The sequence below is a fragment of the Oryzias latipes genome, chromosome 3, assembly GCF_002234675.1.
Source record: "Oryzias latipes chromosome 3, ASM223467v1".
NCBI lineage: Eukaryota > Metazoa > Chordata > Actinopteri > Beloniformes > Adrianichthyidae > Oryzias > Oryzias latipes.
This window is the reverse complement of record NC_019861.2, coordinates 21,955,194-21,967,852: the sequence shown is the minus strand read 5'-3', so window position 1 is coordinate 21,967,852 and position 12,659 is coordinate 21,955,194. Positions and strand designations below refer to the sequence as shown.

The 12,659-nt window shown below is 38.1% G+C and overlaps 1 protein-coding gene across 1 annotated transcript; it reads right to left on the bottom strand.

Annotated features, from left to right (window-relative positions):
- Nucleotides 1-7,817: 7,817 nt before the first annotated feature.
- Nucleotides 7,818-11,147, bottom strand: rh50 (50 kD glycoprotein). Its single transcript, NM_001122902.1, is given in 11 exon segments — nt 7,818-7,851; nt 7,942-8,018; nt 8,102-8,175; nt 8,348-8,472; nt 8,728-8,864; nt 9,223-9,360; nt 9,441-9,607; nt 9,702-9,849; nt 9,953-10,103; nt 10,202-10,394; nt 10,925-11,147. Coding segments are annotated over 11 exon segments (1,467 nt in total).
- Between the last annotated feature and the right edge of the window lie 1,512 nt (nt 11,148-12,659).

Below are 12,659 nucleotides of genomic sequence, written 5' to 3'. Positions count from 1 at the left end.
TTTAAAAAAACTTGTAAAGAATCAAACAGATTATTTTTTCCAATATGTATTCAAAAAAATAAAGAAAGAACAGTAGACATGTTTTAAAATAAATAAATCTCAAAGATAACTTGTTGGTTAATTTGACAGATATTTGCACAGAGGAACAGTGGTTTTCATTGTCGGAAGGTCATCATTGCGGTTTAGCTCCACCTGCTGGAAAAACTAAAACAGAAAAGTCTTCAGACAAACTGCCTTTAAGCACAAAATCAAACAGATTTAAACCTGGTTTGGTGTTGAGACTTACTTCTCATGTAGTTGCAAGTGTTTGCATTCAATCCATGATTTAAAAAAAAAAAACTTTGTAACCCTTAGCAAGAAGTAGTATAACTTCGTAAAAAACTAGTGATGATCCCTAAAACACAGATACAGAACCTCTTGTTATGTTTTTTATTCTATCCTCTTTGAACTTCTTTTATGTGTCCTGTTTTTCCGTTAAAATTAAAAAGGTTTTTTAAACCCGTTCTTCTAACTTTTCTCATGTCTCTGTTCATCTTTCGTGTTCTTGTTTCCTATACTTTTTCTTTCAAAATGAAAAATAAGATAATAAGACTCTGTACACACTGGCTGTGATGAAAATAAGCCCCTTTCTCAACATATGGGACACAAAAAGTTCCTCGCCAATGGAGATAATGTCCATATATGCATGATTTTCTAAGAGGAGATGTTTGAACAGGCAGGAAAAAGTCTGCTGTCCTCAAAACCCAAATCAATGCTTCCAATCAACGCCGTTTCTCTGTAGATAGAAGTGATCAAATTGTACCAATTATCTGAGAAAATGCTGACAAGGCCAAATCCCATGCATCAATTATGGTTTGCTGGACAATTATCTTTGGCCTCGCTGATTCAACAGTGTATGGCCTTGTGCGGCTCACGGTGCCAAAAATCTAAATGATCTTTAATGAAGCTCCATACAAAGCGGGTCCAAGAAAAAGGCACACAAACTCAGAACTCTCACATTCTCACGTAGGGTTTTGTTTCCATAAACTTTCTAAGATCTTTTGGCTTTCTGCATCTCTTACCCATCGTTTAGTCTTCCTTACCAGGTTACATCACAGAGGCTAAGACTGATCTCTGTTAGTTAGATTTTCAAATTTTACAAACAGTTTTAAATTAAGCTGGAATCAAGCCTGGAAAGTGAAGACAAATAAGTCCATGTGTGGTTAATCTTGAGCTTTGACAATACTTTGGTAAAATATTTAAATATGCAAATAATGTTTGTGAAAACAAGGTCCCAGAGTGCACAGGACTGATGGAGGGGAAGGATTTGGACAGCAAAGCACACAACTGCAAGGCAACAGTGTGCCTCTTTAGCCAGGCAAGCCAGTGTGTGCACATCAGGTTTTGTGAGGTTCTGACGAGATGTGACAACCCAGCTTTCACTGGAAGATCCCAGAATTTGGTCCATTTTCTGCCTTTTCCATTTACAATGCTTGAGTGGAGATTTCTTTATTTCGTAATGAACAATGGTCTCTTTCTTTCTCGAAGCCCACAACACATCCAAACACACACACACATGCACACGGCCTCGCTGCACATGCACGCACACTTGCTTGCTGTCATGCTCATTTTGATGGTAATTAATGACATCACCACTGCGTGCTGGAGCACGGTGGTGTGTGTGTACGCGTTTGTTGGTTGAGCAAACCGTGGGAACGGGGAGCTCTCCAGGGTGGCGAGTCAGGGCCCCCAACAATACATATGCTGTTGCTTTTCACCCAAACACCCTTCCTTCCCAAGAGAATCATTGGTCTCCCCATCTCCTGCCCCTTCTTTCCCTCCTTTTTTCAGTGACTTTCCCTCTTTGTTTGCATTTGTTACTTCATGTACTGTGAGATTGCTGCCCCCTCTCTGCCACTGTAGTCAGATTTATTTCTTAAATAAATAAATACAACCTCTCATTTTTTCTGCTATTTCTTTTCCATGCAGAACTTTCGGCAATTAAAATGTGGATCAGTGATAAAACCTTAGTGGAAAACATGCTTGGAAATGCATAGATTGATGTTTGCATGTTTTCATTCTACTTGCAGATCATTCATTTCCTGATCACCACACACACACAGAAAATAAGCACTCAATATTATTATTAATATTTACTCTTTCCAAAAGAAACATTTCTATTGTTGTCTAATATTTGTTATCAGAACGGTGCCTCAGTAGCCATATATAGGAGGTATAAATGTGGCCATATCAGGTTTTCATTCCAAAATTTTAGGCAACAATTTACCAATGCTTGAGTTCCATCAAATACCACTTGAGACTACAGTCAGAGGGAGCAATTCTCCATTGACTTCCTGGTCAAAAGGTTCATTGTAACACATCATACAACCCATTTGATTGGGTTAACCCAGGGGTCTGCAACCTTCAGCACTTCCAAAATAAATAAACAAATAAAAAAATAAACACTTAAAAAGCCATTTGGCTTTATTTCTCACCGAACACAGCACAAAGTCATACTTTACGCTTTAGAAAAATATTACACTGTTATATGTAACTGTTTATTACAAAAATAAAACAAAGAAAAAATAGAAAAATTTGAAAGGTTTTTACTTTTGTCAAATGTTTCACATGACTTCCTTTCAAATTAAAGGACACCCTGTGTCACATAGGAAATCTGTTAAATAGTTTTAGTTTAACTTGTGATACCGTCCTTCTACTGTTTATGAATATATTGAATAAAGTTTGAGTTAGTTTATTAAATCTTTTTATTTTTTCACTACTTACTTTTTTACTTTACAGTTACTTTTTAAAACTAAAGACTATTTTTTTTAAACCAGAGTCACAATAGAGTGGTAAAAGAGCCACATGTGCCCCTGAAGCTGCAGGTTGCAGGTCCAAGGGTCAACTAATGTGTGGACCTAATACCCCTTAACACTTTCCTTTTCCCCCACTTTCAGAACTTCATTGCAACACACTTTTGGGTCAATTTTTGTCCTGTACTTATAGCTATGGGTCAAATGAATATACTTTCATTGATCAAATGTTTTATTGTTATATGTTGTTTTAGTTTTATTGCTTTTAATTGACATTACATCACGCTGTTTTTGAGTCAAGTAAAAAGATAGATTTATCTTGGATATTTGAAGCCAATCTTGCTTGTTTACTTTAGTAGTGATATTGGGAGTATCATGACGCTCTCAAGGACGCCATTCTTTAAATACAATGAAATACGTCACATAAAAAGCTCTTTACAGAAGGAAAGATAAAGAAATTTCAGATCAAATTTTTACATCCAGTTGTTTAGTGAGTAAAAAGAGAAAACGCTATTGAACTTTTACTTCCCTCTTTCTGTTTGCAGATTGTATCCCTCATATGTATGACTTTCACCACTTTTGATCCAAGCAAAAAAAAAAAAGCTGTGTTCAAAGCTCAACCTTCTGCCCTGAACAGTGATTTCTCTGGTTGTCCTCCATTGTGACTAAAAAGGTCTGTCCCCCCAGAGACCTTCCCCTTTGACCTCAACAAATGGACTCTGTTGGAGTGAATAAAAAGTGGTGATTAGTCTTTAGAGATGCCTAGTGTTTGCAGACTTTTAATAGGAAATAACAACGACCGAAATGATCTGGCAGATAATGGTGGAGGTGAGCTCAGCGTGATACAGGAAAACACTAAGCTAATCAGCAAGGAGAGGCTCAGGAAAGAAGAATTGATTTTTTTTTTACTGTTTATAATAGGAAAATATTATGTAACGTCATCATAGAAGAGTTGTCACCACATAACAGCTTGTGAGTGATGTTCTTTTGAGTTAGACCTCAAAAACCAGCCATATTTTTGCTCTGCAGCCCGATGAGATGATTTTAAAATGTTTCACACCCAGAAGGACTCTGCACCCTGCTCCAATCAGGTCAGAAAGGTGATATAATTGCTCAGGCAAGAAGGCTCCTACAGATTGCACCTCCCTCCCTCATTGTCCCACTGCCCCTTCAACAGAGAAACCCCCTCTCATTCAGCTCCCGCCTTCCCTCCTGCTGTGTTATTTAGCCCTTCTGCACTTCAATGGCAGGTACTGATTAGAGAACTTCCACAAGCTCTTCGTTAGCCCTGACCCCCGCCCTCCCAGAAATCTTTAATGTGATTACAGGCTTTCTGCTGGTTTTCATGGGGGCCAGTGTAAGGAAGATAATGGAGACCAAACGGTTTCACAAACACACCCCTAAGGGGTCACAAGAGGAGGCGAGTTTACTCTCCTCTGACATCAGGTCCCTGACAGTGATGGAAAAGAAACCTCTTTGTCGGCAGAATTCTGCTTCTCAGATCCTGGAGAATGCCTTCCGAAAAAGATTTTACCCGACTTGAATTCAACCAAGGATCCCTTTGTTTTATGAAGCCATGAAAAAATTAGAGCAATCTTTCCAAAACTTTAAAATCTGGAATGACTCTTGTAAACAGATGTAAAGACTGTGGAAGGTTACGGAAAAGGAGAACTTCCCTGCAGAAGGTCATGCTATCATGTTGCATCAATTTTATCTCTGGTTGTATTACAGTTTAGCTGGTTGTTCGCTGATTGTTACAATCACATTCTGGCTCCACAAATTACATTTTTGTTTAGATTACTCATTTTTTAATTGTGTCTTTTTGCTTTATTTTTTGGGATGACCTGGTTTGTCAAAGACTTATTTTCCATGTAACATTCAATTGCATTAAAACTTGGTGCAAAATTAGATAAATTATGATCTGAAACTTGCACGTGAGGAGATAAATTACCTCGGTAAGCTTTACAGTTAAATAATTTGATCACTCTTGGGTTTAAACTGTGAATATTTCATAGTTTGCACAAATGTGTACTTTCGTTTTTTATGCTTCATTTTGTTATTACGCCAACAACACTGGATAGTTCTGCAGCTGATGGTTTTAACATTAATTTGAAACGCAGTCAAGGACGCTTGAATAAGTAAAACTGCACAACTGCGTGAGAGATGACACACACACAAATCAACACATTTGTGGACCGATGTGCTCATTTTTATTAACACGTAGCAGGTTTTTAATTGCTATGATCATGGAGCAGTGATGACAACGATATTTTCTATCGTGAATATAGTCATCCAATTTTTTTTATAATGGAACGGAGGGACCCCCTAAGAGACCCAAGACGCTCAACGACGAGAAGTAAAGTGGAACCATGCTCTCTTTAATATTTAACACAGCAAAAACATATAACGATTTTGTTTTAAATATAATATTTCTGGCGTTCTGTTGTTGACAGCATGTGCGCTTGAAACTGCGTCGCTGGCCCGATGGCGCACTGATCGCCCGGGTGGCGCGCTCCTTCACCCGTCCTGCCATGATGCTTTTTGTTTGGAGCGATTTTGATCGACAATGTTTCCCCAAAATGTGGCATTAATTGTTGTTCATGCTCACACACGCGCGCTCTGCAGAGATTTGGTTTTAAAACGTTTGAGCTGAGGCTCACAAAGAAATCTTCCTCAGTGTTTGAGCTGCGCGTCAACCCGGCAGTGTGCTGACACTGCACTTTTTCATCCTCTGCTGATGTGTCCATGATCTCTCTCCTGATTGGCTGACCAAAACTGATCATGAGCGTATGCATAGTTGTTCTTCATTAATATGGAGCCTCTATTGATCGGTGAGAGAGAGTTATAGAAGACAAACAACGCACGTGCATTTGCGCACAGCTGAGTACAACATGGTGTTTACAGAGACGCCTGTGTGAAAGCATTTGTATCTGAAGATGTCCTTGGACGTTTTCGGATTTGGGCCCCTTATATATGGAATTATGTAATTCGATACCCTTAGCAGTTATCTAAGCAGTTTGTGGGCCTCAGGCCCTTCACAGCTTCAGTCAGAAAGAAGCTTTTGGTTAATAGATTAACAACTGAAAAGTCAATCAAAGTAAAAGAAAAAAAATCTGTTGCATTAACCCAACACTTAGCACAAAATAGTATACCTGAAGATTGATTCTTTTATTTTTTATTAAGTATACTTGAGTATATGTAAAGCAAGTATACTAAAAACCGTGCATGTAGTGGATGAAGTACACCAACCAAATATTTATTAAGACTAAATTGGAACATTTTAAGTTTACAAAATATAGATAGTATATACAAAGTAAACTTCAAGTGCCTCTCTTTAAGTATAAACTGAGTATTCTTAAAGTACATTAAAATATACTACTTCTTGCTAAGGGTAATCATTCAAAATGCAACCGTGTAAAATCGGTTTTTCAATATATAATAGTTTTTTAATTATTGATTTTGGTAAATGTCTAAATTAAAAAGCCATAAATGTAACTCATAAACGTAATTAATATAACAGTAAAGATGTGATACATCAAAACATTCAGAAACTTGGTCAGCAGTTGCAGAATTAAGACTGGGAAGTGCTTCTTTGGCCTGATTTCTCTGATAAGTATTCGACTAATGTTCTTATTTTTATTTATTTATTTTGCTTGTCATCTTTTTGTTAAGTTCCTGGGTCAGTTGGGTACTTTACATGTGATTTTAGACAACATCAGTTTTGTTTTGTTACCGAAATGTACATTTGCTGTTTTACATTTCTATACTTGCTGGGAAAACATAATATTTCTGGGGGAAAAAAGGCCTTTGTGTTTTTTTAAACTATCTCCTAGTTCCATCTTGTTGGAGGGGAATGATTTGCTGTGGTGACCCCTAAAGGGAGCAACCAAAAGACAAAGAAGACCTCTAAGCTCAATCTTTGAATGAAAATGTAGATATTTTGTAAATATATTAAATGAGATAATACAGATTATCTTAATATTCTTCTTTCAAAGCATTGAGATTTAAATGGCATATGATAGCATTTCTGCACGAAAATGATAGGTGTAAAAAAGGAATAAATAAAGGCATGAAAACAGCTTTATTGTGAATATTTTTTAATTTTATTATTTAGCTTACATGTGACTGGAGTATGCCTATCATCAACAAAGAAGTGTATAGAACATGGACATCACACACAATCCAATGCATGCACTGCTCAGAGAAAGAGCATTACTGTTAAAAAATTCAATGTGTCAGATAACATGCAACAGATAGCTTGCTGTGTTTTTGTTTATAAAACTCTGAGGTAAACAGCTTAAGTGCTGAAAATAGCATTACAGCCATTAAAACAGTTATTTTATGGAACCTTCGCTCAGAGGCTGCACATGCTTTAATTACAAATTTTGATAAAGACTTTAAGTTTTATTCTGAAACCTTCCTTGATATGTTTACTGCAAAATGACGTGTAGTGCTTGATATGCCTTCTGAAGTGCAAGCAAAGATAACATTCAACTCTGCAGCGACAAAATAGTAGGAAGATGTATCGTGGTTTCTCAGAGCTTCAACTGAAAAAGAGTTATACTACTCTGGAGTGCACTAATTAACACCTATAACAACATATGCACACACAAACACACACATATGTACAGGTATGTCATTGCAGAAATACATCGTAAGTGTTACCATGGATTCTGGACTTTTTGTGATTTAAAAGAACACATTTTTAATCATGCCATTAGTTAAAGAGGTAAAATAAGGTTCTTTTATGCCTTTAAACAAGGATCAAAACCCACAGATGGAGACAAAAAACATCTAGGTAAAATATATGTATTTTTTTTCCTCATCTTATTTGCTTTGACCATTCATTTTCATGCAGTGTCACTGTTAGTTTTTTTAATAGATTAGCATTAACAAATATACAGTAGATGGCACAAAGAGTGACAGGATTCATTCTTGTAGAGCTGGAGTTCCTTCATAAATTAGCTTTGCTTCACAAATGAAGTCTAAAAAACCCTCAATGGATTTGGTCTCCCCAGTGCAGCTTTAGCTTTCTACCACAGAGAAGCTTGTCTCAGGTCTGTCAAAGAACAAAAAGGCAGGTATGGTGAGCGAGCGTTTCATGGAAGGTAGGACAAGCTGACGTGGAAAATAAAGTAAACTTGCTTACGTTTCCTGGTGCTTATGTTGTGTCATGTGATTGTTGTACTCCAAGACAGGAGGAATGGTCTCTTCCTCTTCAGGAAGCTGCAAGCACAAGATTGAAGAACGTTAGACAGGCAAGTAGCAGGGCAAGAGCACCATCTAGTGGTACAGCGTGTTCTTCTCACCTCCCAGTAGGCTTCATCATCAAAGCAGTAGTCATCAGCAGCATCGCCCCAGATTGGGAACTTCAGGATGAAACCTTTTTGCAGACATAAAGAATTAAAACCTTGAACTCATTTGTTCATATTATTGTCGTTTTTCTGTTGCACAGAAGTTACTTTAAACAGATTCTAAATAGAAAAATCCCTAATTGATTTCAAGAACCACACAGTTTTACTGTTGAAACTGCATTTTTTTAATAACAGACTCACCAACAATAGCTCCTCCAACAAGCCCAAATGCCATGGCCACGCACACTCCTGCAGCCTGAAAGCCTCCCTGCGTTCCCGGTGATCTGTTTTCGTACTTTCCAGTAAAACCAAATGTGTCGATCAGCCTACACATGACAAAGAAACAAACAAAAAGGCCATTAGATCCACTAATGTTCAAATCTAGAAAAGTTCTTGTACTTGTACTTGAAACAGAAACATAACGTCTGTGGTACATTTGTAAAAATTTTATAAAGGACAAAAGCAATTTAAAAAATGGGTGGGTTATGTTTTCATTCCAGAACATGTTTTTCACCAATGGGTGAGTCCATAAACATGTTGGATCAGTTTGCCTGAAGCTCAGGTTTACAATAATCACTCACCCCTGTTTGCTGTAGACCGATTCACTTGCTGTTGCTGCAACGATGGCACCTATGAAGCCACCGAGCATGCCTGGTACTGCATGCAGGTTATGGATGCCACATGTATCCTGCAGCTTCAATCGCTTCTCTAAGAAAGGCTGAAAAGGGAAACAGGAATTAGTGACCGCAACAGATATTTTAAGGAAATAATGTTTAAATAAGTTCATTTTCTCAGTTAAGTTTATGAAAAGTTGCATGTAAGAAAAATGGGTCTAATTACATAAAACGTTTGAAATGCGGTTGCAAGCCTCAGATGTGATTCACCATCAGACACTTCTAATAACTTCCTCTTACCCCTCTTTCATGTCGCTCTAGACTCTACCCATATTTTTTTGTGCCAAATGCAGTCAGAGGCTCAATTAAGAACATTTTCTTGGCATTTTCTAAAGACACAAAATCTCATAACTCTCATGAACTGTGACAGCTATGCAGGAAATAAACAGATGAAAAACTCACCGTGACGTACAAATAGCCAAAAGTAGAGATGATGCCGATGCAAAATCCCACAATGAGCGAACCGTAAGGAGTGATCATAAACTCTGCTGCTGTTCCCATGGCAACACCACCTGCCAGAGTGGCATTCTGGATATGTACCTGTCAACGAAAACATCGAATTAGCTTCCAAAAACTGACTGTAGAGTTTTCATTGGCCTTGTAGCTGTTTGTGACATTACCATGTCCAGTTTTCCTTCCTTCTTGGACATGCTTGAGAGGGCAACAGTAGTGAGCACAGAAGAAGCCAGAGCGATGTAGGTGTTCATTGCAGTCCTGTGCTGCCCATCGCCGTGGTTTGCGATGGCCGAATTGAAACTGGGCCAGAACATCCACAGGAACAATGTGCCTATGAGGCAAGAAAAAGTGATTAGGTTAAAAAGAATCCACATCTTTAACACACAGAGGCCTAAAAAATGATGTAAAATTCAAAAATCACTTACCAATCATTGCAAAAAGATCAGAGTGGTAAACGGATCCATTGAGTCGTTTACTTCTATGTAGATTTGGTCGGTAAAGCACCCAGGATATGGCCAAACCATAGTAGCCTCCAAAGCAGTGAATGACCATGGCGCCACCAGAATCTCTGCACTGTAGAGATACCAACATGCCTCAACTTGATGTTGGCATTAAAACCTATCAAACTACTTCCTCATTAAGGTTAAAAACAAATTTTTGTGGGTGGAGGACTTACATGAAGGAGATCTAGGATGATATACTCCTCCACAGCAAACAGAGTGACACCAAACAAGGTGACAACCATGAGCTGCACAGGGCTGACTTTACCCAGGATGGCTCCATAGGCGATCAGAGAGGCAGCACAGCAGAAGTCTGCATTTATCAAACTGCACAGAATAGGAAGAGTTTTAAAAAAATCAGGAACATTTTGAGACTAAAAATAGGGTTTCACTTCAACAAATTTCCAAAAATGGCAGAAACATACCTTTCAATTCCTATGTAGATTTTTCCAGTAGAGTAGTCGAAGTGGTGGAACCAGCCCTGCATAAGGAGAGCCCACTGCAGGCCAAAGGCAGCGATCAGGAAGTTAAAGCCCACAGCACTGAAGCTGTAACGTTTTAGGAACGTCATGAGGAAACCAAAGCCAACAAAGATCATGACGTGGACATCCTGGAAGCCTGAAGACATGATGATCAAACATTAGCTCAAGTGTTAACATGTGAAAGCAACATGTATGCCAAGCTGTCTTATACAAAAACAACAACATAATGCTTTCCCTAAGATATTCACAGTTCACAATTTACGAATATTTTTATTCAATTCTCAGCATTTTGTTTTCAGTTTAAATAATTTTGCTTCAACAGCTTGATTTACAATTTCAGAAGTTTGCAGCATCTCTGTTATTTAAAACAGGAGTTTTTACGAGTTTGGTTTCATAAAAGTTTGGTTTTAGCTACAAATATGATGACTAGAAAAAAAATTTTTTTTGGATCAATAAAAGAAAATTGCTGTATTTCAGCAATGAAATTACAAGTCACTAATAAGGAAAAATCCTGTCCAGGGTGAACCCCACCTTCGCCCAACAGTAGCCAGGATAGGCTCCATCAACCCCATGACCCCGTAAGGGATGTAGCAGGTTAAGATAAAGAATGGATGGATAATGAAGCAAATATGAAAGTCACATCCCAGTAGACTTTCTTTTACTTACTTGGATATCTGAAGTAGAATTCATTCTGGAGGTCTGTGAGGTTCTCAGTCTTTTTTAACTCTACCCAGTGAGCATCTGATTCCTCGTCGTACCTGATGAAGACCCCAAACAGCACAATCATAGCAATCTGCCAGACGAAGCAGACGGCAGGCAGGCTGACACGAACGTTTGTGTTCTTCTGGGGCCCAAAGAAGTTGGACGCGCTCTCACAGCAGTTGCCCATCTTGATGTTCTTTTGGTACGATGCTTGATCACTCCTGATGCTTGGTAACTGCTGTACATCAGCATCTATATATGCAAGCTGCAGCTTTGGGGTGTGACTAAGTCCACCATTCAGAAGAAAGGTGTGCACTCATCATACCTGTTGAGAAACAAACCACTCCCTCTCTACATTTTTTTACAGTCAGGTAAATGTCGATGCAAATCTAGAAGAGTCACAAGACAATCGAAGAATCTTTTGCAGTCTGAAATAGAAGTGTAACTGTCAGCTGAGTGTTCTCTGGGAGAGTTTAAGAGTTCAAAAGTGTTTGTCAGAAGTTTGGTGTGCACTTTGCACAATATAATTTCATTTTATTAGGTTTGAGGAAATGTTTTTGGACCCTTTCTAATTCATATTAACATGAAGCCATTTATAACATTTTAGGGACTCCAGACAAAATTCCCTTTTTTGAAATTATTTCTCTTTTTGATCCGTTCCCATGTAGCGAAGTGTTTTAGGAAAAAACAATTATTTATTTTTAGCTTGAAGCAAAAACTATTATTTATTCTTTGACCTAGGCGGCGAAACAGCAGGGCCAGCGGGCACGAACAGATAAGATCCAACACCATTGTTGGAACAACCACATCCACCAACTGGACAGGAAAGGGACAGGAAATAAATGTTCATTTTCATTCACCTTCTAAACACATTTTGTTTCTTTCGGGGTCACTTGTGGGCGAGGGCAGAGGACTTCCTGGACAGGTCGCCAGTCTATCACAGGGCCACAGATCACACAGCCATGCACACTCACATTTACACCTATGGACAATTTAAAGTAATCAATGAAGCATGTTTTTGGATGGTGAGAGGAAGCCGGAGTCACCGGAGAAAACCCACGCAAACACCCATTGGCGTTTTGTTTCAGGTTCCCCAGCTGGGACTTGAACCGGGGACCGTCGAAGGTAACAGTTTTGGGGGTAAAGTAAAGACTGCAGGACACTACAGATCAAGTTTACAGTAGTAAGGTTGTTTATTGATCCATGATTGAGTCACTGGCACGTCAAATCAGCTTTTCTGAATCACAAATTATATATAGTTGGTCATCCTTTTATTTATTTTTTTGCTGTAGCCTGAGTCATTGATTGCTGCAAAGACTCACACAAATCTTTAAGCCCTAAAAAAATTGGTGGAACACCTAAGCATTATTGCTTTTCATAACTGGCAATTAAACACCAGTCAAGATCAACCACCAGGGAGTTTCAGGTGAGGTCAATTTAAAAAGTCTGAATATCTTAACACCACAAAATCCTTGTGCCAACTAGAGTATTGATCAATAGAATAACAACATCGGTACAGCTGGTTAAAAACATGAGACAAGTCTCTTTTCTTTAACTTATTAGATATTAGAACTAATATTTAAGCCACTAAGATATTTTCTTTAAATAGGAAAAAAAACTAACTTGTTTGTGAAACACAAGTATTTTTCCAAACAGAATTAATTAAAATGAAATATTACAATTTAGTAAATAATAAAAG